The 26,399-nt window shown below is 40.1% G+C and overlaps 1 protein-coding gene across 1 annotated transcript in view; it reads left to right on the top strand.

The window, feature by feature from the left end:
* The window catches only part of SDC2 (syndecan 2), a 59,548-nt gene extending 34,306 nt beyond the window's left edge, over positions 1 to 25,242 (top strand). The window contains exons 2-5 of the mRNA XM_074898673.1: positions 14,633 to 14,744; positions 21,774 to 21,907; positions 22,665 to 22,800; positions 24,036 to 25,242. Of these exons, the coding sequence (XP_074754774.1) occupies positions 14,633 to 14,744; positions 21,774 to 21,907; positions 22,665 to 22,800; positions 24,036 to 24,199 (546 nt within the window). The 3' untranslated portion in view covers positions 24,200 to 25,242. The remainder of the gene's footprint in view (positions 1 to 14,632; positions 14,745 to 21,773; positions 21,908 to 22,664; positions 22,801 to 24,035) is intronic.
* The last annotated feature ends 1,157 nt before the right edge of the window (positions 25,243 to 26,399 follow it).

Genomic DNA, 26,399 nt, shown 5'->3' with positions numbered 1-26,399 from the left:
TGCTGCTTGCCATGAGGTACCATGTTGCAATTGCTTCCTTACAGTTGTCTTCCCCAACATGCCATAAAAAGCTGCCTCCGTTTGTATTATCTACAGAATTATATTTATCAACAAGTTCATCTAATTTGCTCATGTATGTTTATAAGAAAATGTGATTTACATGCCCTGCTCTGTGAGGAGAGGTGTATTCTTGATCAAAATGTCTAATTTGAGAAGAACTTAAATACAATATTATTGTGTGATAGAAAACTCCTTTACACTTCTACTAAAACCACATTACAGGCACATTCTTCTATCTAGCTGGATAGATGCATATGTTAAAATGTCGCTTTGCATTGTGCTATTCTCATTTGAAACACAGTCCTTGACCACTCTTTTCTTAGATATAAATGTGCAAGTGTACTAGTAATGTTGCAAAACTGTTCTGTGTTGTCTTGCTCTGACAGATCTACATGTCTTGCTGTATGGTGTCTCTAAGCAGAGTCTTTACACCTCCCCTCTTTGTCCTCGGATTTTTTTTTAAGCTCCCCAAACCCATGGAGGTGAGCGGGTTTGTGTGAGGTCAGGTCTATTAAGCAGCCAACATCCGTAACACTTAGGCTGATGAAACCCCTTTTTGCTTGTTCCATTTCCGAGTGCTGAGTGATCCGTTTACTGAAGCAAACTAAGAACCTTTCTAATGTCATCAGTGTAGCAACCTTTTTTATTGCTTGCAGAGAATAAACTGTGGTTTGAATTAAACTTCTGTTATTAATCTTGGGATAGGCTTTTAAAGGGCAATTGCTTTGGACATAGCTGCAATGAAACCTTAAGGGAATTTGTTCATTTGATTGACAGCTGTATAGAGCAGGTTATGTACCTTATTTTTGAAGCAGAACTGTTGTAAATAAGGTGCAGATAACTGGAATACATTTCGTGCTTTATCTGGAGTAATTTAGGGTTGACAGGTTACTTACCCCTTTTGTCCACTCTTTTTGGCAACACTTAACTATGTTAAGTAGCATAAAGATGTCAGTGTTGAATTAGTAAGACATTGCTTAAAAGGTCTTTTTGTGATACTTGCAAACTTTGCTGAATTGCTAACTTAGAAAACATCTGTTCTTTCCATTCACTCTGCAAGGCACAGCTTTAACAAGGAAATAAGAAAGTTGATCTAACATCCAGAAATAAAGTATCACTAGCAGAGATTTTGTGGACTCCATTTATAACAGTTTAAATCTCTTCCTTTTATCCTTCTCCCTGGGCAGCTTCCTCTATATATCTTGGCCCTCAGCTGAGAGTCGAGTTACGTGTGATACAGAAGTTGGTATCAAATCTAAATCTCTCTGTGCCTGTGTGCGCTGTCAGTCGAGTACATTTTATAGTATGGCCTTGGATTAAAATGGGGTAGGTCTTAGTCTTTCTGATGGCATCAAGGAGTAGTATGGGTCACTGGCCACACAAACTTTCAAGATATGAAACTTCAACATAAAAGGATGAACAAGAGTTGTTTCCCTGAACAGGATCACCCCATAACTATAAGTAGGAAAGTCAAAGCAGCGTGAGTATGGCTGCTCGACTCTAGCTATTCATAAGTAATCCAAGGAAGACTGCTGTGCTAGCACTGACCTTCTTGGTTGATACCTCCAATCATGAGAGAGACCGTGAGATTGCTTTTTGATGTGTGCTGATAGGTGTTGTGTTGAGGTTTGCTTTTCCTACAGAAATGCAGTCCTCAAGATGGGGATTTTTATCTGATAAGAAGTTTTAGAATAAAGCAGAGTATTTGGTTTCGGAGTTTGAAGTATGAGAAATTTATCTTTCTTTTTCTTCTTCCCAAGTCAGGTGATGTGTTTTCTTACTCAGTAGGTAGATACACTTGCTAGCTTCTGTTACTCTATTTTTTAAAAAATATATATATATACACATAAGTGCCAACAAGGAAAAAGAAAGTGTGCAAGTTAAATGGCATGGTCCCAAAAATATGTGGATATGGTCTGTTTTGTCTGCTGCGCATTCACATTGCCCCCTCTCAGGAGGTAGCTTATGTGCATAGCCAGATTCCTGGCAGTAGAGCAGCGGTCTGTAGAATATTAGAAGCATATCAGTAAAGGGGAAAAAAAAAGGAATAAAAAGGGAACTTGACAGAGCCTTTTCTGGTTTCTGCTTAGTACGTCCCTGTTTTGTGCTGTATTGTAAGCAGTGCTTTAGCAATAATACAGACAAAGCCTAACAAGAGACTTGCTTGCTGGCAGAAGGTTGCTTAAAATAACTTACTGAGGATAAAGAGGCTGCCCAGGTCAATAATGCTGTGAAATCCTCAATGTGTAACAGCTCTGGGAGGTTTTGTAGGCATATGGATTTTTAAAAGCTTTAGACCGTTGATAAGGCAGTAAAGATTGTAGAGTGCTGCTAACCTTGTATTGATGGTGCTGGGACAGTTGTATGAAGATCTGGAGTTTGGCTGCAGAAATATTGAAATCTTTGTTGCCTTCAGCAGAATGCTGATTTCAAGTATGAATGCTAGAAAGAAAGAGTTGTTCTTTGTTAACAGGTATTTAATACCATTAAGAGTCTTTTACTCTTCAGTCAGATCTATGACTGTTAAAAATGCTGTCAAACAATTTACTTGGCTTGCTTTCCTTTAAATCAAGGGAAGCTAACTTATTAAATACAGTGTAATTTATTCCTACTTTCATTATGAATGTAATGCTTTCAGTTTTATGTAGCACTATTTTTAAAACAGCAGATGAAAGTAATCAATATGAAGCTTATTTCATCCAGTTTTCATTAAATGTAGCCACTCATGATAACTGACAGAGATTATAGCATTTCACTAATCCTTCAATTAAAGCAGCAGCTTTCTTGACCCTGCTTCAAACCAAAAAATTGTAATGTGCTTTTTGAAGGTGGTCTCTTATGTAATTCCAATTTTGAGAAATTCCTATATGTTTATCTTCAGAGTTGTTTGATCCATGTTCTGCCACATTCATGTGCACAGCTCATAGGGAGGGAGCATCACAGGGGAAAGGGGCAGGAGCTGGGGTTGTGATGGGTAGGGGAACCTCTATAGAAAATCAGGTGTCAGCCTTTCCACTGCTCATGGAATAACTCTTTTCTTTTCATGTACCTTATATTATGCTGTTTCTGCTGAATGCTTTCTGTGTACATTTATGGGGTTTTTTTAAGAGCAGACATATGTTAGATGGTTCTTCTCAGGAATACAAATGCATGTTAATTGTTATGGTGTGCGGAAGTGTCTTACAGTAGATGGGGGCTCACAGCAGACTGCCTCACTGAGGCAATGCCTAATTTTCTCTTGCTGTGCAACTGATATGGGGTCAGCCAGCTGCAAAACCACGTGGGGAGAAATTCCTAACAATATAGTTCAAGTTCTCTTTTAGTGGTTCTACTCAGTGTATTCATCATTTCTGGATGCAACCCTGGGCTCACTTTGTCTTAAGAAGAAATTGTCCCCTTGGCTCTCTTGCCCAGTCTGATGCTGCACTGCAAGCCCCGGGGAGCTACCAGGAGAGTCAAAGGCGAAGGGAGGGCAGGAGGGAAAACCCTGGGTTCTTGTCTCACCTCGCCTGGCTAGGAAGTGGGCTGGTGCTGCAGACAGGGTGCTGTGTCCCCCCCCGCCCAACCTGTCAGTCGTCTTTGGCTGGGGAGTCAGGAGGGCTTGAGTTGGTGATGCACCAGTTCCTTCTCCTGCTGAAAGGAAGGGCGTTGCGCCTGAAGGGCAACATACCAGACAGAAGACTGCTCCTGAAGCCACATGGCCTTTACAAGCCGTCATATCTCTGATTTCACTCAGCTGCTTTTATAGTAGAAGCTATTAGAGTGATGTTTTATCCCATCTGAAGTAAACTCATGTCTTATCTTTGTATGCATCACAGAGGATATGAACACCAAGTCTTTGTAGCAAAAATTCAGATGGGATCAGAGTGCTGAATCCAACAATTTAATCTTGTAGACCAGGGAGATAAGTGGGAGTTGGCACCTGAAAACAGCAATAAAGTCATCTTTGTTGTCTTACTGTTTGGGGATCTGGAATATGAAAAGGTTTCTCACCAGAGGGATGTACCTGGTCTTTCAGTGCTTTCTGTGTCTGCTGTCTCTGTCTGAGAAGACTGTACTAGCAGAAAGAGTAGCAGTGATGCCATTTATCCTTTTGGCTGCAGAGATTATGGCTAGTGGCCTCTTATAACCGAGTTTTGGATTTACCAGTTTTCTTCCTGCCAGAGGACAAACTGATCCTCTAGCTCTGTGCTTCCAGCCACCTCCCAACAAGTTATAAGTAGTTACCTGAATAAATGAAGTTGTGATAGTTTTCATGGACTGGAGAAAGAAGTCAGCATGTGCAGCATATTCTGCTGGCTAACTCAAAGTTCCCATTGATCTGCAGTTCAGTTTGCATTTTGCATCATTAGACAGTACCAGTTTTGAGCAGAAAATCTTCTCTGTCAGCACCTGAAGTAGTATAAAGATGATGATGATTTGGGGGTCTTTGTGTGTTTGTTGGTGTTTAAGATATTTGTTTAAAGAGTGATTCTTTTCCTGCATATTCTGTTGTAATGAAGCTGAGAGTCCTAGTACAAAGATGTTTTAGTTAAGCATCCTTAAAGCTTATTTGAGCTCTTACTTAAATAAGAATCTAGCGAACCTGGGATATGAATGTGGTACCACCAACATTCATTTCAGTTCTAGAGGATCCAGGATTCCTCTTCATTTAGAGCAGTTTATGACCATCTTCTGAATGCATGTGTTTGTGGGAGGGAGGGAAATTGCTTCAGCTAATTGCTACGATAGCACGCAATTTTAGAAAGGTCAAACAAATTTTAGATCTACCAGTGGCCATTTTTCCACCTGTCGTGAGCTTTGGTGGGACGTCACCGAGAGTCTGTTGGCTGCAGGTGGCAAACAGAAGTGTCCACTTTGAGATTTGTGGACCTTATTCAACAAGTAGCTCCCTTTTGCGTAACAGATTATGCATTCAAGAATTGGCAATGCTTCTTAAGCTGTGAGTTCTGATTCCTCCTCACCTTTGTCAAACTTCAGTTGCCATAAATAACCTTTGCTAGTAATATTTAATTGGTGCTTAATGTAACTTTAATAATATTTTTAATATGTAATTTCCCTGTTTAATGAAAGGAATGTAATTGATTGAGACAGTTTATTGCCAATTCTTGCTACTAATAGCAAAAATATTTTAAATTATTACATTTTAGTTGATTCTGGGTTCCTCACATGGGGTTATTTTGTTGAAATCCACAGACTGGAAAGGAATCAATATAGGGCTTTTGAAACTGGTAGAGGTTTGCAGTGCTCCCACTACGATTGATTACAGCTGCTTTTGTAGGGCTTTAAAAAGAACAATCTGTATTAAAAACATCATTCTTTGGTATGAGCTCGAACAGTTCCAAATAGGTTTCCATGGGGGTTGCCCTGCAATTTGACCACTTCAAGGGATTGCAGTAATCACCAGTGGGCCAGGGCAGCTAGGCAGAGGAAAGGCTATTAGGTGGGAGTTATTGGCATGCATGCCAAAGAGGTTACCCTGGCAGCTTTAATCATTCATCCACATTCTCAAGAGGAGGGAAGAAAATATAAGTGTTAGTTCTTCTGATTGATTAGGAAAAAGGATCAGTAAAGCATGAAAGGAGAGGGGAGGTGTGCGTGGAAGAGCCAGCACGTGTTGCATTTAAAAGCACTGGCTGGGGTTGGTACATGTAGTTATGACCTCTATACCAAAAGCTACTTGCTTTTCCTGTTACTGTCAGACTTATGACTGGTGATTCAAAGACAAGCTAACCTCTTCATTCAGCATTTTCAAAGGAGCACATTTAACTTTTTGGTCACAGCCGTGCCTTAAATTTAACCTGTCTGTACATGGGCTGATGTGTCCTTTAAAAACTGATCAGCATTTTGAGCTGTGACAACGATTTGCATGGTGGTTTTGATCCTGTTTTTGGTGAAGCCAATGGGTGCTTTTTTAAAAACGTGAAGAAAATTGCTGTGCTAATTGAGATAAATCAATCTGTGATGCACATTGCTGGATGATGGCCTCTGCTGCTGTTCTGCTTGCACATTGCCCTTTAATATTTCTGTCTGGAGTAGCGCTTCGGAAGCTGATTCAGCTGTAGCCCTTCTAAAGTAGTTTCCCTGTTGTATCAAGCCAACGTCAAAGGCAGAGTTGAAGAATAAACTATTCTTTGCACTGATTGATGGCTTGTTGTGAAAGCTGAAAGGGCTTTGAATCTTTTAATTTTGGGATTTCCGGAGAAACTTTGGCTTTTATGTGGGAAATGAGAATTGCTGTGTACTGTACCTTGACTGTTAAGCAGTCTTGAGTTTTTCAAGGTAAAGGAAACAACTAAACTGCAGTGTTCAATTCTGGGTTTCATGTATAAGGAGAGAAAGACCTGTTGGTGTCAAGTCAGAAAATGTGATATAATGTCAAATCAGAGGATTCACATAAGCAGCACAGCAGTACTGTTTGCTTGGATTGGTGTGTTAGATTTGCCCTGCCCCTCTATCATTCCTAAGTAACCAAATTGGAGTAAGTTTACGGGGTCATTGAATTAGGACTCTGTGGAGGTGATTTGACCATGCAGCTTCACAGCTAGGTCTGGGGAAGGACCAACAAGTCTGGTACTGTCGAGCATGGGCTTTCAGCATAAACTGCTATAGAACTGCAGAAAACTTTCATTGTTGGAGAAAGAAAATAAAATGCTGTAGTTTCATATCCTGTCATCGAGGTAGCTTTTACTTGCAGAGTTGTGAGATGTGGCTGTGAGACTTCTTCTAAGGAAATTGCCCAGGTAAAGAACTGCTCTTCACTGGGGTACAGTGGTGGCAGAGATCCACAGAGGTGAAGGTTTGTTGTTCCGGAAAATTCTGCGTAGCTGAATGAAGATGTAGGTATCTTCTTCAGGGCAGATGATGAAAACATCTTTTGTAGGGGCAGACCCAACTATGGTCTCACTTAGCTAGCTGTCCTTTAATACTACTTCACCTGGGTTTGAGCTTAGTTGGCTAGCTTAGGAGGGCTGTTGGGTAACTGATGAGGATCTCTTTTTTGTTCATTTACTAAATACCTGTTGTAGCTGGGGAGCATGGAGTTGTTTGATCTGTCCTTCATCACAAATCTTGAGTCGGTACTTGTGTGTAAGGATAGAAAGCTCTGCCTGATCTTGCTGCCATGCTTGCTTGCCTCCCTCCTGCATCTTCATACAGCAATCTTTATCTCACCTTGGGCAACACAGTTTCTAGACAAGGGATCACATTAATAGACTTAAGTTTGGTCTCTGTATGCATCTAGTAGATAAATGATGCACAACTGGAAATTAGACTGTGAAAAGAAGTGGAAAGATAGAAGCTTTTTCCGTTGGAATTTGCCGCAAACCAGGTCAGAACTTTAGAGGTCATTTAACTTTCTCCACAAGGCACGACAAGCCTCAACTCCAAAGCAGGTCAAAGAGCCACTACACAGATATGTGAGCCTTTATAATGGGAAGAAAAACATCTTCAATTAAGCTTGAACAAGTTCTCCTGTTATCGTTTTAAGTTCTGTTATCACATAATGTACCATACAGCATGTAATTAAACATTGGGGAATACTTCTAAAGGCACAGATGACTGTTAGAAAACAGGTACGTGAGTTTCTATGACTTCATGAAGAATGTGAACTTAAATCTATCAACTGTAATTTCTTTGGTGTGTGTAGCCGTAAGTGAACAGTAGCTGACATGGTGGTGCCTTGTTGGTGTCTCCTTACCCCGGGGGAACTCTTTGCCTTGGAGCGTTTTCTGTGAGAACTATGGATGTGGTGTATTTTCTTTAATGTGAGCTATGACATAAACTGCTGAAATGCCTGATACCAGCAAGAGTTGTTTTATTAGTGCTGTCCCTGTCAAATATGCCTCTGTTTTGGTAATTAGCCTGGCGTAACAGACTCTGCACATCTTAAAAGCCAGCATATTTTGACTCTTGGCTCTGACATGAGGCAATCTCTGTAAATCAGCTCCTTTGGTAGACTCCTCTATTGTTAAACGCTAGCAGTAGTATTAGTGGTTTGCAGTACTTGTGTTTATTTTGGGCTCTTCGCCTTTCCTCAGCAGGCACGAGCAGTCAAACCCTTTCTTTATCTGTCATGAGAGATTGGAGGCCTAAAGCTATAGTTTTGTGCAGCATCAGGAAGTTCTGCATGAGGTACAAGGAGCGTGAATAATCTTTCTGGCATGTGCTCCAGCCGCGGTAGTGGCTTTGTGCTTCACCAGACAGGGTCTCAGCCTGCCATGCCGCTGCCGACACTGACGCCATCTCCATGGGCAAACACCCAACTTAGAACACTAGTAGGGACACCCATACAAAACCAATTTACTTTTCCACCCTCACCTGAAGAAGGGCAGCAAACGTCCTCTAAGATTTTAAAAATGCCTTTGGAAACAAGCTCTCCAGAATGCGTCATGGCAATCAAAGTTTGTTATTTAATTGGGCAAAGCCAGTGGTGGGGGAGGCAGTTGCTTTTGCAAATTTGGTCCAGGCAGTTCCCATCACGAGACTGGTTTTCACATTGGGCATGCAGATGAGCCAGAGGGCTGGCACGGAAAGGCAGCAGCCTTGGGGAGTGCTTGAAGGGTTTTAAGACATTCTGAGGTAAAACTGTGAGATGGTAACTGTGTCAAAATGATCCAGGGGAAATGAGCAATGCAGATGTTGGCTTCTGTATGAAAATCTTGCTCTCAAAGTTGGAAAATACAATCTGGGGCCTGTTGTTACGGAAAGAATATTTTTGCTGTGATCATAGTTACCCTGATCATGGTGTAGGCCAACTTTCCTGTGGCCAGTACCCACTCCACTAAGATCACTATTGTGCAGACAATACAGTTTCTCCAAGAAAGAAAACGGGGAATCCTTATAGTGTTGTGCTTAAATTATACCACTAATTATTAGCATCTTTTTTCTCAAATCCCACAACTGCCCACCATTATGCCTCCCACTGCCACTTCTGCTGAAGGCCTCACCATGGTTGGGACAGTGCACTGAGGTGAGGTTCACTGGGGAGGGTTTGGCCTGTGAGGCCTTAAAGGTGGCCACCATCACCTTGAAAGGAAGTAATGGGGACTACTGTCCCTTTCTTCTGTTCCCAGCTGTAGGGCATGTCAGTGAAAGGAAAGAAAGGCATCTGCACTAAGAGAATCAGTGGTAAACATGCCTTGTAACATAAAATCCCCCTTCAAAATAGTGTGTTTGTAGCAGGGTACATGTGGGTGGCATAGGGATGTGCAACCTGAAGGAGGTCGATGAGCACTGTCAGAGCTGGCAAAGGCTCATCTCTGAGAACCAGTAACATGATGAGATATAGAAGGTGGTTGCTTTTCTGATTAGCATGGTTCTCTGGGAAAGCTTAGTCCTTTGAGGTGTAAATCTGTTTTTCAAGTTTTTGCGCTGTAGAGTTTTTTTGTTTAAAATCATGACTCATTCCTGGACAACGTTAACGAACTCTTAATGGGGCAGCCTCACCCGTGAGATAGCTTTCCTGGTGTGATGAGGGAAAGCAAAGAAATGGCAAACAATGATAGGAAGCTACCTGCCAGCTTTGAGGTCGGCAGTGCAGAGTTTTGTTAGGACTAACTCCTGTTGGGTGGCAGCTCATAGTTCTTTTTGCAGGAAGCCTAGAGGGAAATACAGCTTCTTCACACAACTGCCTTTTCTCCAGCCTTCAGTAGGAGTCTCAGCAATGGCCCCTGGGGTTTAGAAGAGTGTGTTCAGGTAGTTAGCTTTACAAAAAAACATAGCGTATATGAACAGTACATCAGTTTGGTAAACTGGGACTCACCAGCTGAGCATGCTTTTATACAAGCACGTACGGAACAGCACTATCTGTTAATACAAGAGGAAAATCTGTTTTCTTTCTCCTTCTTACGTATAAAATCTCTACCTAATCAACAGCTATAATGCTTGCAAATTTTCAGAGCCTTCTGGCTTAGATATTTGTGATATCATTTTAAAAATATTAATTTCTGGTTGTGTGCATACTAAACGGGTTGCATCTAAAAGACTTCCATCTGGGGAAAAAGGGAGATGATGTACCATTAATAACCCAGCTGCAAACCTCAAATTCTCTGTCCTATACATATACCCAAAAAGGCAGAGAACAAAAATTTGAGTGCATCTGTAAGTAATAAAACCTTTCCTTCCATATGTCAGTTACCCATTGCTCTTCCGTCTGAGTTTCAAACAGCCACGACAGCCGTGGTAGACGTTACTTCTTCACTACTCCTCACACCAGCTTGCTTGGCTTCAACCACATAGCATGAAAGTCTTTAATGTCTTACTTTTAAATCATCCCCATGTAATGGGAGAACTGACTAACAGCAGCACTGGAAAAGGGAATGGCTATGACAGGGCACTTTGTACTTTTTTTTTTTTTTTAAATGAAGTGTGCCATCCTTTCCCAGCCCTCCTATTGTCTGAAAATGGTTTTCTATTTTTTGGCATTGTAATTCTGATGAATGATTTATGCCTTTCATGAGATGATGAGTCAGAAAAAGCTCTTTTGCTTTGTTTCCTCTTTCATTTAGTGTCAGAATGAGGATTTTTTTTTAATAATATGTCTTGGATGATCTACATTTATTAAATTAAAAGTAATATAAATGCAACCTTCAGTAAAATAAAGACTTTGAGATTTCAAATTCACAAAAAACTGGTGTGAGAGTATCTTTTATTGAGTACTTAATGGGTGCTAATCTACACTACATACATGAGATTTAGATTTATGCCAGTGTAGTCAATAACCAGACAGGAATCAGTGATCATTGGCATGTAGCATGTGAAGTATTTAGGTCACAGGATTTTACAGCATTATATTCTTGGAATAAAAACATGGGATAACAACGATGGATGAGAATGAAATCTCTGTCAAGAGGTAACAAGCAGTTTTTGTGGCTTCAGGGCCAGATTAAGGGACTGATAACATAGACATACTTGCCTGGTGTTCCTGCAGTTTTAATAGATCTGAAAATAAGACTGTTACGTAAAAGTGACATGAGGGCCCTCATTTCAGTTGTTAGCCATAGGAAACAGTCCCTTAAATATTTGGCATTCATAATAACTAAAAACGAATTTATGGAGATAGAATTTGCAAACTTTTTTATTTTTCCTCCTAAGCATATTGATGTGCTAGTACAGATACAGACTTTTCTGTGTCCAAGTCTACTGACAACAGACTTGTTTTCCCAACTTGTTTTTTGTGAACACCCTGGAAATAGTCCATGGACCCCTATGGATTCCCAGCTGACAAGTGACAAAACATTTCCAGAGCAAATATTAAATCAAATTTATTTTTATGTAGCATAACATTGCAAATGTCTTCAGTGCTTGATACTGACTTAAGCACCATGAAGTATTCTTTCATTTTCATTAACCGTCTCTCATTTTTCTAAGCTTAATCTTCACAGAATTGTTTTTAACGGCTGTGCGTTTTTTTAACTGTTGGGCTTTTCTTTTCCAAGTGGCCTAAGGCAGCTTCATGCTTCTGAGCAACTGGGAAAAGAGGTGGAAGCTGTGGGTGTAGAAGGGGTGTCCCCACCTCAAGTCTACTAGCCAGCTTGCAAAGAGAGTCTGTTTGGGGACCGTGCAATGTATTTATCTATGCAAATGCCTGGAGATTTTTTAGCTAGAGTATACTTCTTTGTGCCTTCTGTTTGGGAGAGTGCTCATGTCCTGCCCAAGTTTCACTAGACGAGAATCATTTATACTGGAAACAGGCTGAAGCAAGGGGCTGCGGCCAGAGAAGCTGCAGAGCATCTTCCTCAGATGGAGCTTTATGTCTGACCTGAATGCATTTGGGGCTCACTGTATCATATATTTCTTCCTATAGTAAATAATGTACTGGATCTGTAAGACTGTGGGGAATAGTTTTCTTGTTCTGATGGAGCTGTGCCATGAACAATACTAGATACTAAATAATGTTTCACATTGTATCCTTTGCATCCCAGAAAAAAAATACAATGGTTGCTCAAATTGCTGCTGAAAACTACCCAGGCTTTTTGTCCTTTCCTGTTCCTCTGGTTTTAGGTGGTTTAAAACATGAGAACATCTCAACATAGCTAGAAATGAAAGCTTGAAGCAGCTGAAAAGCCGTAATTCATTGAAAAGAAGGGAGTGAATACTATGGTGGAGAGCCTGGCTGACCAGGTGCTTGCAGTTTGGGTTGGGTTGGGTTAGCTGCTCAGCTGTCTTACAAAAACTGAATCTTCAGAAGAACTGTCAGGGATCATTTCTGTCTTCTCTGAGGCCTGTGAGGCTGGGAAGAGCAAGAAGACAGGGTTGTTTTGGAGGGGGAGGGGTGGGTGTGCTTCAAGTTTTTCTTTGTTTTTTGAATTCTACTAAGTTTGCTTCTGGCATAGACAGAAGTGGGAAACGGCCTAGGAAATAAATTTGTTGCTAAGTTCATATTTTTATTCAGCACTAAAAATTCTGGGCACAGATGTGTGGCACTTCTGTTCTTACGAAGAGTACTTTTCATTCACTAACATTTGCAGACTTAGGCAGTTTCTCAGCTGTTGCCAAATTCTATTGGCAATTTCCATTGTTAGGAAATTTCTCCATGTACGTCTTCGAATTTTTTTTGTCCCCTGTTTGGCATTGGGTAACATTTACTACCTCTGATACCTTTTGAATGTTGTATGCCTTTTCTATACTTCTGGTCAGCCACCTGCATTTCCTTTTAAATATGTTTTGTTTTTTCCTGCCTGATACTGAGGAGTGGGCTGTTTTGTGCCATGATTGTGTCTGAAGTAAAATGGGGTGAAGTGGCTTGGTCCATTGTGGCAGCCTGATCAACAGCAGGATATTTGTGCTGTGACAGGGAGTTGTTTTCCTATACGGAAACAGTCTCAGCTGCGTCTTAATTACAATACCACCTATACACCTACTAAGGTACTTCAGGCCTTCCTTTGGAGACATCTTTTAAATGAATTAAGTCATTTGATGGTGACCAGACATCGTCTTGAATTTCTGCTTTGGACTGCAGCCAGTTCCAGGCAGACCGTGTGAACTAGCAGCTGCAGATGAGAGCAGGCCTTTTGTAAACCTATCTTAAAAACCTTTTTTCCCCCGCATATCCCACAGGTAAAAGCTGCCATAGCACGAGTAGACATTGACGAGATACTGTGTTGTTTTTCTTTTCCTTTGTGGAAAAAAAACAGGGTAACGCTGTTTTAGTTGAGGGCTAACCTTCAGTGCAAAGCGCTTTTACACTCAAATACTCTAATAATCAGGATGGCTTTTCTGCTTTCCATAAAGAATCATTTTTTATTTTAGATCAAACTGAAGAATGGTTTTCTGCTGTGAAAAAGCTTAGAACAGGAATCTGTTGCCAAAAACCTCCTAAAAAAGTCACAAATGTCTTCAACAATATTTTTTAGACCTCTGGGCAAAAATTACTTTGGAAAGTCAAACGTGGGTCTTTGCATACAGGAGTTACCCCTTTCACAGTTTGTTACCCCTTTGGGAAAGCTACAGTGAATGCTGGGTTGAATAAAATGGGCAATCAATGCCATGCAGTGAAAAGTAAGACGGAAACCCTTGGGACTCAGAACAGCAGATTCGGGTGCTTATGAGATGCAGAACAGATGCATTTTGGTATTTGGCTTGTTGACTTAAAACTCCATTTGAAACTCTCATATTTTTTTCAACAAGTTGTGGCAAATAGGCATTCACAGAAATGCTGGTAAAAGCAATAGTAGTAATAGCGGCAGGTACCTATTCAGCCATCAGAGATATATGGCTCCCATAATGAAGTTTGTGCTCCATTCTCCGAAGAGAATTTCTAGTCTTTCAAAGCCTGAATTGTCAGTCTAGAAGGATGACTGATACTTTGTTCTATTATCAGCTCATTTTAGAAGAACGTCTCTTCAATGGGGAAATACTTGCAGACATAAAAATGGTGGTGAAAGTCACCAGAAGCCAACTTTTTAGCCTGTTGAAGCTACAGATAAATTTTAGGAGATGCATTCAGTTAAGAATTGGAGTGACTTGCCTGACCAGAATTTTGGAGATACACTCTCTGATTGGGCTGGAAATGTCATAATTCTTAATCAACAGCACTATCTTGGAAACATTTGTATTCTGTAGTCCCAGCTGTTTGTTCTAACTTGTAAAGAATTTGGTGAGGTCTGGCTCAATGTACACCTGAGGTGGTTTTTGATACATGTTGTATTTGCTTCCCATTTGACATCAGATGACAGACTTCGCGTGACAGCCTATAGATTTGTATATTTGAGATCTTGACAGAGGGCTTCAGTTCTGGGATTTGCTTCTTTCTTGTTATATAAACTCTGCAGAGCATATTGCAAATCCTATTTATTCATTCATGCATTTCATGAGATGAAGTGTGATTTGAAGGGGGCTTTCTTCCTAAAGATTGGGTGGTTTCTTAGTTTTCACTGTTCAGGCTTGGATTTTTTTTTATGCTATAATTTTACAGACTTCTTTAACATCTTAGACAAAGGCATTGCATAAACTGAAAGTGTAAACTGTTCAGTATGCCATCATCAACTTTGAAAATAGGAGCTAAGATTAAGAGACTGCTATGCTGGAGAACTGTTATCTTTTTAACCATTCCCTCTTATCTGTTTTCCAGAGAGCAGATTTGACCTCTGATAAAGATTTATACCTTGACAACAGCTCTGTTGAAGAAGCATCAGGCGTCTATCCAATTGATGATGATGATTATTCTTCTGGGTCAGGTTCAGGTGAGACAACATGTCACAATTTAATTTTAAAAAGTGTAAGAAATAATGCAATTATTTGAGGAAAAGCTGTGCAGTTTTCCTTTATAAGATGGAGATGATACTTTCAGTGAGTACTACATGGGTGCTTGGCTCTCTGCTTACAGAGCACTGAGCATTTCTGTGGGCTGGGTTTCAAATATTAACTTTCTGCTTTTTTCTCTTACTCCTTAGTTGCATCATTTCACTGTGTTACTTTTTCTCTGCTGTCCCCCTGGTTTTTGTGTAGATCTCTCTGGAGTTTATAAATAAGGATTAGAGAAGGCTTAGTTCTCCCATTGCATAATGCTAATTTAGTAGTCTGTAAGAAAACATAGCAGCAGCAAACTTGTTTTCTCTTACATGCATCCAGGTTGACGTAAACATGGTGTCCACTTATTTTTTCTTGTTGTCACTTTAAATTTGGAAGTCTAGATGCTGCCAAAAACATGACACTTTTCTCTGAGGTAATTACATTCATGCAGTGAATAAAGAAATTCATAAATATAACATACTGAATTCTCAGACTTAAACACTTATTAGGGGCATGTAGCTAGCTCATCATTTTTCAAAAAAATGTCAGTGAAACCTCCTCATTAATCATTTCTCTTAGCAAGCCCCTTTGTGGAGTGTCTTCTAGACTAGTTGGGAGGCTCCAGCCATTAGAAGTGCAGGATTTTATGGTAGTTGTGGAAGAGAAATTGCTTTATTGTGAGCATTTGCTGAGCTGTTGAGGAAATCCCATTTATTTTCCAAGTATGTTACTTACTTGTTGGTTACTGTACTTTTTGTAATCTGTCTTTTGATGTTGTGAATTTTTAAAGGGTGAGCCCTTCTTATAGCACCTTGTCTTAGTTACTCTTGTGAGCCACAGTTGAGATTTTTTTGATGGATTTCTGTTTTTCCTCTCTCTTGGAGTTTCAAAGATATGTTAAAATGAAGTCTGTGGAGATCTGATTGTGCTGCCAGGCAAATTCAGGCCCATCAGTCATTGGCATCTTGGTAACATCCTTCATTTTGGGAGTCCTCCATAGGGGCAATGTGACATTCATTGGAATAATTCATTGATAAGAGGTTTAATCAGACCTCCTTGCTGTAGGCTTCTTTGAGGGGAAGTTTAACTTCATTTGAAAAAAAACCCCAACCACTCAACCTAACTAGTCAGTGATTTCATCCAGTTCCTGGGACTGTCCAAGGAAATATCTAACCTCTGAGAAAATTGCCCTATCAGTCAATATCCCGTTCTGTCATGTCTTCAGTGACTTTGTAAGCTTCAGGAAAGGAGATAGGTTGACAATAAATATCAGTATGGAGAATGGTATGATTTGGTTTTACTTCATCCCTCCGTGAAGCTTGGCTGTTTCTAATATGGATGATTTAAAATGCAGCCCTGCTTTTGAAGTGGAAAGGACTATACAAGAACTGTCTTCAGATTTTATTAACCCATTTCAGTGGTAAAAGTAGATCCAGAAGAACAGAAACTATGGCTAGCCTTCACCAAAATTAACACCTTGGCTTTCTCTTCTCTCTTGCTCTGTGCTCAGCCTTGAACCGTGTGTGGAAGATGGAGTGCATAACACATGCTACCTCTGGCAGTCTCTTTCCTACAAGCAAGCAGGAAAAGTCTCACTGTAGACTGAGACTAGCTGAATGCCTCTCCAGAGAGCTCATGTGACTGTACCAAAATCGAATTCTTTTGAACAAAGGAGGAACTCTTAAATAATCTGTGAGCCTAGTTGTATTCACTAGAAAAAATCTCAAGAGGGAAGCATATTAGCATCCCCTCTGCCCTTCTTATTCTATACTTACTGCTATCTCAATTTTGTGAAGTAGAAAGTGTCCTGCAGATGTACCAATGATCAGTTTTCCTCATACTAAATTGAATATGTCTTTCTTGATACTCAGTGATGTAGTGTTCCTAGCAGGAAGAGCCTTCCCACTCAAGAGTGGTTTTCTTGCTATGTAATTCCACTCCAAGCAAATAGATCCAAGATGACAACATGCTGACTTCTTCCTTTGGTATGAAAATAGTTAGCTGCCACCAGGCTTATGAAGATAAACAGGAATTGTCAGCACCACCATTAATGCCCTTGCAGGTCTGCAAGCACATTAACATGGACAAATGTCACTGTAGGCATGACACATTTCAAACTAGAAGTTGGCTGAGGGCTTTTTGTGAGGAGAAAAAAAGGTGATGGTGTTCTGCTTTTTTTTCTTTTCTTTCCTTTCATAGTCTCTTTAGTCTTCATGTATATTCAGCTACTGTTGTGCATTTGCCCAGGTGTTCAGTCTGAATCCATTGGTCAACAGTTTTCAAAGGAGCCACTCCTGCTTCCTGATTGTCCTTTATCAGCAACAGAAAGTCCATAGTGAATTCATTAGTTCGTTGTTTCCTTCTTGCAGTCTCCATCTCTGAGGAGATGCCTCAGTCTGTCATCGCTCTTTTTAGCGTAGGTGTTTGTATATAGCATAATAATAAAAGAGTAAAAATAGTTTTCCTGCTTATATACAACTTGAAAGGTGTTTATAACTACTGTGGTTTTTTTCCTCTGGCATAAAAGATCTTAACTGAGCCTTGGTCTTGCAGGTACCTGGAAGTAGCTGCTAAACAGCATGACTTCCCTTATGTTAAGGAAATGTATCATCTCTGTTAGATTTATCTACAAGTTCTTTAGAAAACTATCTGTCTGGTTCTTGTGTCTTCTCTTAAGCTAGTCCTTATAGACAAGTCTCTACAATATATTTATCAGAATCTTGTGCAGATTTTTCCTTCCCCTTCTTTTCTCCCCCAACCTAATATTTCTCGGTCAATAGCAGCTCAAGTTGAGAAGGTTAGCTCAGGATGAACTAGGTCTAGACTGATATTGTGACTGGAGACTGTTCTCGGAGGAAAGTTATGGTGGTGGGGTTGGAGCTCCTCCAAGAAACACAAGAGCAGATCTGCTTTAGCTCTTGACCTAACGGGAAGCTGAAGTTACGCTCCAAGGCTGGAAGGCAGTTTAGGAGTCCAGGGGCAGTGTGGTGTGGGGCTGGGTGACAAGTGGTGGCGTGGCCAGGGTGAGGCACGAATGCTCTCCCAGGTGCTGCTGGGGAGGCAGCACGGGTGCCATGGCTGATGCTGGATGCTCCCGGCCATGGTGGCAGTGTGCTGGACAGGCACTCCAGGTGGGGTGACACACCACTCTTGGTGTGCTTCCCCTCCTGTGGTGCAGGCAACACAGCAAGTATCCATTTTCCATTTCTTAAAGTCCCACTCATAAGTGCCTTTCAGATTGGCTTGGAGAAAGAGCTGCTTCTGTCCATCTGCTACACCAGCCATCAACTGCCTGGTTGTCCAGATCCTTTAATATAAAAACCTGCTGTGATACTGTATGAAAGTGTGTTTTAGTTGTGCTGGACAGGCTGTTGTAGTTCAGTATATTTAGGACTCTTCCTTTTATTCTTTCTTCAAGTTTTGTTGGGTTTTTTTCCTTCTTCAGGTGAGAATTATCAGAGACATGACATCCTTGCACTGTCTCCATTTATTTCAGGTGCAGTTCCCTGATAGGGTACTAGTATTATGTTCACAGTGTCACCTCTGGTTGCCTGACACTGTGTTGATTAAGGGTTACACTGGGGACTTTTCCCCAATGGGTGTGAGATAAGCCAGCTAAATATGTGTTACTCTGGTATGGGTCACATTGATGATAGAGATTGAAGGTGTGAAAGAGATGGTGGGTATGGGTATGCCCACCTTATGACATTTGCTTGTGGTGGTAGTACTCCCAGAATGCGATGTGCAACAGTAAACAAACATGATGCCAAACGATAGGGTGAAATGATTGGATTTATTTGGTAGGAAGAGTTAATCACTGGCTGCTTTGCAAGTAAGAGTGCTAACTACTGTAGGCTTTTTGTAGTATACAATAATTTAAGCTGGTACAGTCTTCATTTCCTGACAAATTTCTGCAAGCATCAAGTGTGTTAAAGAGCATTTGAGTTCCCATCATCCAAGGGGCAGCTGATAGACACATCACTGAGGGCTATGTTAGATATTGCCAGTACTACAGCACAATTTAGAGCTATTTTGACCACTGTGAAGACAGCAGTTGGGCATCCTGAAGAAGTTGTAGTGGATGGAAGACAGTGTGTGATGATCAAGAGCTCTCAACTCTTTACCACAGAGATGGCTATGAGTTTGATTACTGCAGAGTTTTTTGCAGTGCCCTCAGTAAGAGGGCCATATCTATTTATAGAGGGACTCAAGGCAGTTAATACCCATCACTGTCACCCAAGTTGGCCACATCCAGAAACCTTCTAAAGAGACAATGATATATTCAAGAAGAAGAAGGAAGCTCCAACCATTTCACAGTATTCCTCTTAACAACCCAGTTGGAAGTTATGCTTATGATACTAGTAGTTTTTTTTCTTTCCAATCCTATTTGGATTCAGGGAGGGAGATGGTTCTCTTTTTTTTTTTTTTTCTTTTAGGGAATATGATACTATGTAAAATGCTATTACTATGTTCTGGAGAGCATTAGAGAGGGGTTTTTTTGATCCCTCAGTCTTATTTACAGGTCATTCTGAGAATACTACTGTCAGTTTAGCAAGGGAAGTGCCTTCCCCTTGTTTAGACCTACTCCATGCCAAGCAGAGACCCATCTAGATAAAGCTAATTAAAAAGCGGGAACCATGGGGACGTGTCTGAGCTGATACCTGAGTCAGGCCTAAACGACAGGTGCCCTCCTGTTTTAGGGATTGTCAAGATTCCCATGAGGCCATATGGAAGAGGAATTAGGTACCTTTGGTGAAAATCTAGCAACTAGTCCAGGAGTTAGATTAGTTACCCATTTGTTGAGAGACCAGAGATCATCTGCATCCTCTGTAGCCAGAGAGGTTAAGACCTATAATACTCACCATTTTATCTGGCAGACACAGCGTCTGTCTTCAGGCACTGAAGTAAAGGTGGCATTTAAAAATTTGGAGAAGGAGTTGTGATTAAATGGGACTTATCATTTCATAAAAACAAGAAAATTCTATACTCTCAAAATACGTTTTATGAGATCTAATCTTATCATCAGTTTTAATTTCCTTGACTGTGAAAGTCTTGTGTAAGATGAGGAACTTTGGAAGGTAAAGCAGGCTGAGCTATCCATTGGGCCCTTATTTCTCAAAGAAAACTCTTGAGGCAAAGACAGAAAAATTTTCCTGTTGGATGCCTTTCCTTACCTCTGTTTTGAAGCAGGATGTTGTTTTTTTGATCTTTGAGTAGCATTTCAGGAAAATACCTCGTTCTTGTTGTGAGGTCTTTATTCTGGAGGTTGCACTGTAATTTTGGTATCTCTGAAGGTTTTTCCAGTATTAGTCTGTGCTGGTAGCTTTAACGGAGTACTTTTTTTAATGATTCCAATTTTTCTTTTCTACAGTACAGAAGTTGTTTTAGTTGTCTTGTTAACGCACTTCCTTTCAATGCCAAATGTATATCGTTCCTGGTCATGAGTTCAAAACTTTGTTGTTGCACTTATATTTTCAGCCTGTTTTCTTTCTGTACAAAAATAAGATTAAAAGTCAGTTTGGAATGAATGAGTCATACTATTCTGTTGTAAGACGATATATTTTTATTTGATAGGAATTACTCTTCTGCATATTTGCTGGATTTATTACCCAATAGTTACTCGGGTAACCAGTGTCTGTAATGAGCAGAACACACTGAGATTTCTAAGGAGTGGTCCAAAAAGAGGTTGATTCTTTTCCTCTTTCCGGTCTTGCAATAATTTAGTCTCTTGTCTGTGTCTTCTTCCTTCCAGCATCACTAAAGTATATTTATTAGACATGGCCATTATCTTATTCTAAAAGAGCCTTCATACTCCAGCAGGGCTTTGAATGATGAGGAAATTAAATTTAAGGTCATCTTTAGGGAGTTTTCTGTCCTCTTTATTTCAGAAGAAAAAGGCTTCTGAATTATGGGGAGTTTAAAAACATGTCAATTCCTAGTGACTGAAACATAAAGTAATAGCAGTCTTCCTGTAGATAGCAACTACTTAGTTTTTTATGTTTGAGGGTTTAACAAATTTGCTGTAGAGGAGAGATTTTGTTGTTGAAGCAGTGTGTTACAGGGAAACTGCTCAGTTCATGTGGTTTAAATCAAGTCAGGATAAAGAAGTTTATTGATTGATTTATATATGATATGCAATTAGCTGACAATCATTGAAGTATATTTTGAGCTTAATATCATCAATACAACAGATAAATGCAATACCAGCCACTTACAAAATGGTAACATGCAACTACAGGTTTCCAACTTCACTTCTGTAACTGATCCCAACATGTGCCACAGGCATACAAAGACTTGTGTGCACACGCACACATCCCTCTCGCAGGCGTGGGGTGTGCAACTCCCCCTCCGATGGGTATGCAGGGTCTCCTGCCTGCACACCCCCACTGTGGGAGACATGGGTGCCCCCAGCCCCCTATGATCCCAGGGCCCCACCGCCTCCTGCCACCCCCAGGAGGTGACCCTGCACTCCTGGGTTGGAGGTTCCAGGGGTGCCCCCCGTCGTGGCTGTGGGAGAGCTGGAGGTGGCTGCTGGGAGCACCTGTGGGCGGTGGGGGTAGCACTGCTAGGCCCTGACAGAGCCCCCAGTGCTGCAGGACTACATCAGACAGGTTTACACCAGCCCTGGCAGCTGCTGCTTCCACTCCACAGTTTTACCCCCCTGCCGTTACAACGTTACATCGGTTTTTTAATCGTTCTTTTCAGGCTGGTTCCTTCTGTTTCAAAAATACCACGGTAATTTCCTGGTTACTGCTAATGGTCCCCCTTCCTCTGTCATGGGATCACTTGGGGCAAATATCCCTCTGACAGTCTGGGTCACACTGTTTGCACTCCCATCTTTATTTTAGCAGACATTATCATCTAGGCTATTTGCCAAGAGTGGGCTGTGCAAGCACTCCTACCTCAGTGTCATAATAAAAAATACAAGTGGTCCGGAAGAATTTCACAGATCAATGAAATGTCACCTTTTTTGTCTCCAGGTGCTGAAGAAGATGAGGACAGTGCAGTGGTAACAACATCCAGAACACTTCCAAAGTTACCAACAACCAGTGATGCATCTCGGGCTGAGACCACCACGGTGAAAATGCAGACCAAGGTGTCTGCACAAACAAAGGTGCGTGGCTGGAAGGCAATACTGTTTGCAATGGGTCTGCTGTACCCCACTGGTACCTTGATGTTAACTTTGTTTGATTTATATCGATTAAATAGTCCCCACAGACTTAATGTTACTGCAGCCTTTTATATGAATACAGAGCTGCTCAGTTTCATTCCTACTAGGAAGTCTGAATTTCACATGAAAGAAAAGAGACATGCAAAAAAACCCTTCTCATGATACCTTTGAGTGCAAGCTGTACTTTTTTTATATCTCTCAAAGAGTTATTAAAAAATTCTACATGAAACTTCACTTCTCCAAGGAGAATGTTGTGTGGTTTGGCTGTAGTTTGAACACTTGTCAGGTTCCATTTAGTATTTCAGTATTTTCTTCTACCACCGTAAGTAATATTGTCTGAGTTACCCTCAAAGGCATTCTGAAATATAACATACCTGATGTGTTAATTTCAGAATTATTTCATTCAGAGGCCTTATTCTGATAAACTCGGCAATATTTAACAGCTGTTTGCTAAATATATTTTCAGGGGGTTTAAACTTCTGGATAGTGTTTTTCATTCCAACACTGTGACGTCAGATAATCCAGTTACAATGTCTAGAACAGCTTTCTGTGCTCAAAAAGCTTCCCATGTGTTTGAGGGTGTTGTGGACTACATGCATGGAGCCACAGCTTTGTGGCTGCCCATGACAGGCAGTGACTGTACTGACTTGTGGTGCACCCTGTCTGTAAGTGAAGCTCTGTTTTCCTTTTTGTGCCACAGTCACCTGAAGAAATCGATAAAGAGGAAAGGCCTGAGACAGATGCCAAAAAAAAGAGTGATGAGCCAGGGGATGACACCGATGTGTTCACTGAGAAGCATTCAGAAAACCTCTTCCAGAGAACAGAAGTTCTGGCAGGTGAGGCGGCGTTTGCTAAGGTCTACCTCACCAGAAATACCACAGAAAATGGAGGGGATCCATATCAAATAATGCAAACTCAGCGCTTGTGTTTTCTTGGTAGATTCTGAAACATGTTCATAGTGGGTAGCTAGTGGTTGATTTGATGGGAATGAGATGGGCATCTGCTGGAGTTACTTAATAGTGAAGTCTGTAGCTAATTGATTTGCACCCACAAGTTGAATACTGCCTGCTGAATATCTGAAGCTTCCACAGCTCAGAAAGGGAGTTGTAATTTGGATTGAAGCTTGTGGTATAGAAATGTATTTCCTACCCTCGCTCCCAAGAGCACATTGGTGTCTGGTCCATCTGGTGCAGATGGACATTGCCTGGGAGGAGCTCATGGTAGGAGTGGGTGGATGGAGAGGGATGGATAAGCACCATCCTTAGGATAGAGAGGTCTGTTTCCATGCAATAACCCAATGGCCACCAGTGTTTTCTCTACATGTGAGGCTTTTTTGGCATAAGACCAGTGTATACAGGTATACTTTTCCCCCACATCCTCAGAGGGGGCATTGGGAGCCATGGCAGTCACACAGTTTTGACCGCATCTTCCTATGAGTATCAAAACATGAAATAGCCTTAATATCCGCATCAGTGGAAGCATGGAGGTTGGTTCTTGAAGTCTAGTTGGAGTTGATACTTGCTACACACTCGCAAGTGCATAATGAATGTAATGCTTCTGTTCTTACAGCTCCATGAAATGTGCTCTCCTGTTACTCATCAACAGGAAATTCATTTCCATCTAGAGTCAGTGAAAACTGGTGGAGGAAAGGGAAAGCCGGTTTCTTAGCTAGTGTAACAGAATAGTTCTTTTAAGGCTGAAAACATTAACTGTTGAAAAATGAGTTTGAAAGAGACTTAAGTGTTGTTATTATTATAAATTAAGAGAACTTTATGCTCTGGCAATACTGGTGACTATTAACTGAGGTTTGGGAAAACTTTTAATAATTTTTTAGAACTGTGTATTGTTGGATCACTGACTTGTAGGTGGAATGTCCTTTTAAATGTTTGCCTTTATAAACACAAGCAGGCTTTCTGAGAATATATTTCAGGATTATTAGTATAGTTGCATAATGGGAGCCTTTTTCTGTAATTTGAAAGCAATGGCAAACTCACTGTGTGAGATGAAAAAGAAGCATGGTGCTAAACTTATTTTTCCGGCATATTTTGAATCTCTGTTTCTTTGATTACAGCTGTTATTGCTGGCGGAGTTATTGGTTTTCTTTTCGCAATCTTCCTTATCCTGCTGCTGGTATATCGCATGAGAAAGAAGGATGAAGGCAGTTACGACCTTGGTGAACGTAAACCATCCTGTGCTGCCTATCAAAAGGCACCTACTAAGGAGTTTTATGCATAAAATTCCTATTTAGTGTCTCTATTTATGAGATCACTGAACTTTTTTAAATAAAGCTTTTGCATAGAATAATGAAGATTTTTTTTTTTTCATTAAAGAGCCATTACGGCACCTTTATGATAAAATCCCATTGTATTTAAAACTTTTCATGTATTCCTTTAAAAATGTAAAATTAAAACTTAACATTTGCAGTGTTCTGTGAATAACAGTGGCAAAGCATTATTTTATAAAACCATTGATGTTCACTGAATCATTTTTAAAACTTTATGCATAAATATAAAATAATGAAAATTATTGTTTTATCCTATGGTTCAATGAAAGTTGTTTAATTTTTGTCGGCATGTCTCAGATTGATCTTACAAATTAGTTTTTATTTCATTAATTTATCTGTTTCCAAAAAATGCCTTTTTGTAGTTGTCATGGTGCAATTTGTCTTCAGATAATTCAGATAACAGTAACTTTTAGTGTAAATGTAATTTTTCAGCTATGTAAACTTTAACCTCCACTTTGTATAAATTTAAGTGTCAGAATATCAATTTTACACTTTGCATTGTTTCTCAGCATACCTGTAGCTTCAGTGAGATTCGTAACAGCAAATTAATGTGTAAAATTGGATTATTACTACAAACTGTATAGTCGTATTCTTACTAAACAAATCTCCTGTAAGGAAGATTTGGAGTAAGCTACTGACAAACCTAAGCAAACCCAAAGACTCTAACAGTATTTTGAGAAGTTGCTGCAGATTTCTATGGCCACTGTATTTGTTAATTATTTGCAATTTGCAGGTACAAGTAGGGGTTTAAATTTTTGTTCTTTAAAAATGCATTTAAGTCGTAAATGTCTTTTAAAGCCTTTGAAGTGCCTATGATTATATGTAACTTGTCGCAGACTGGTGTTAATGAGTATATAACAGTAAAAGAAAATGTTGGTATTTTATAAGCACAGACAATTCTAATGGTAACTTTTGTAGTCTTACATGGATAGACATAATTGTAATTTGGGAACATAAACACTACTGAATAAATCATGTGGCCTAATACTGAGAATTCCATTGTGATATACTTTTGTACGCTTTTCATTTTATGTCTACTTGCTTATGTTTTCATGTCACTGAATACATATAGTACATCTTAAAAATCCAGGCCAAAAAAAAAAGGCCGTTGATCAGGCTGATCCTTGGACCAGATTTATTGCTGAAGTGGCAGAGAAAAGTGGGAATGTTTAAGTCTTGCATCTGGTGTATGAGTTATGAGTCATTCAACCCTTGCGTTATATTTAATGGCAGTATTGACCTAGACCTGTTCTTCCTGAAAATGTTGTTTTCCATACTGTAAAATTCAAAGGAGTACCCAGGTTCATTTATTGTGTATATCGGTTTTTGATTTGTTGTTCGGGTTTCTTTTTTCCCTGGCCTTTTGGAGAATTTTGGTTTATTCTGCTCGGACTCCAGCAGAAGAGTTGAGACAAGTGGAATATCTTCATAAGAGAAGAAAGAAATATTCCAAGTAGAAGAGAAAATGCTCTATTTCTTAGACCTCAGATGGGTGTTGGCTAGAGGGACATGTGGAGAAGACGATAGTCTGCCTCCTTATATTATGCTTTGTAACAGACAAATGGCTTCGTCTTCTGCTCTGTTAACCTCCTGATTTTTTATTTTTGAGATTTCCAAAATATAGGTGTTCAGGACATCAAGCTGAAACTGCTTCTCAGAAATGGCAGTGTATTGTAAATAAATTCTGGTAGCTCTTCAGAAAAGAGTTGCGTAACTTGGATTTGTTGCTCTCCCAAGTTCAGTGGTCATTTAGGAACAAACAAATGCTATCCTGTGCTAAAATATTTAATATATTGCTTTTTAAATTACTTATACTTACTGGCAAGTTTTTCAAAGCCATACAAGTTCAACAAGTAAAAACAGGGTAAGAATTTAACAGGTATATCTTATTGTGCAATATTTAGTGAAATTCAATTAGTAAAATAACTGCTTGAAATAACTGTGCCAAGAAATGAAATTTTCTGGCAAATGCTGTGCCACTGCTGTAAAATAAAGCATTTGTTCAAGTGCCAAAATAAAGTCTACCATGCCTAAACTAATACTTTATTTGTATAGTCTGACATCCAGTTTTTTGAAGCCCACTTTGCCCAAGGTAGTAGATCTGAATTTTCTTTAAGGGTACAGTGAATATCACTGTAAGTATAGCTATAA

This window comes from Athene noctua, chromosome 2 (genome assembly GCF_965140245.1).
Source record: "Athene noctua chromosome 2, bAthNoc1.hap1.1, whole genome shotgun sequence".
NCBI classification, from domain to species: domain Eukaryota; kingdom Metazoa; phylum Chordata; class Aves; order Strigiformes; family Strigidae; genus Athene; species Athene noctua.
The sequence above is the reverse complement of the archived record's forward strand: the minus strand, read 5'-3'. Positions and strand labels throughout refer to the sequence as shown.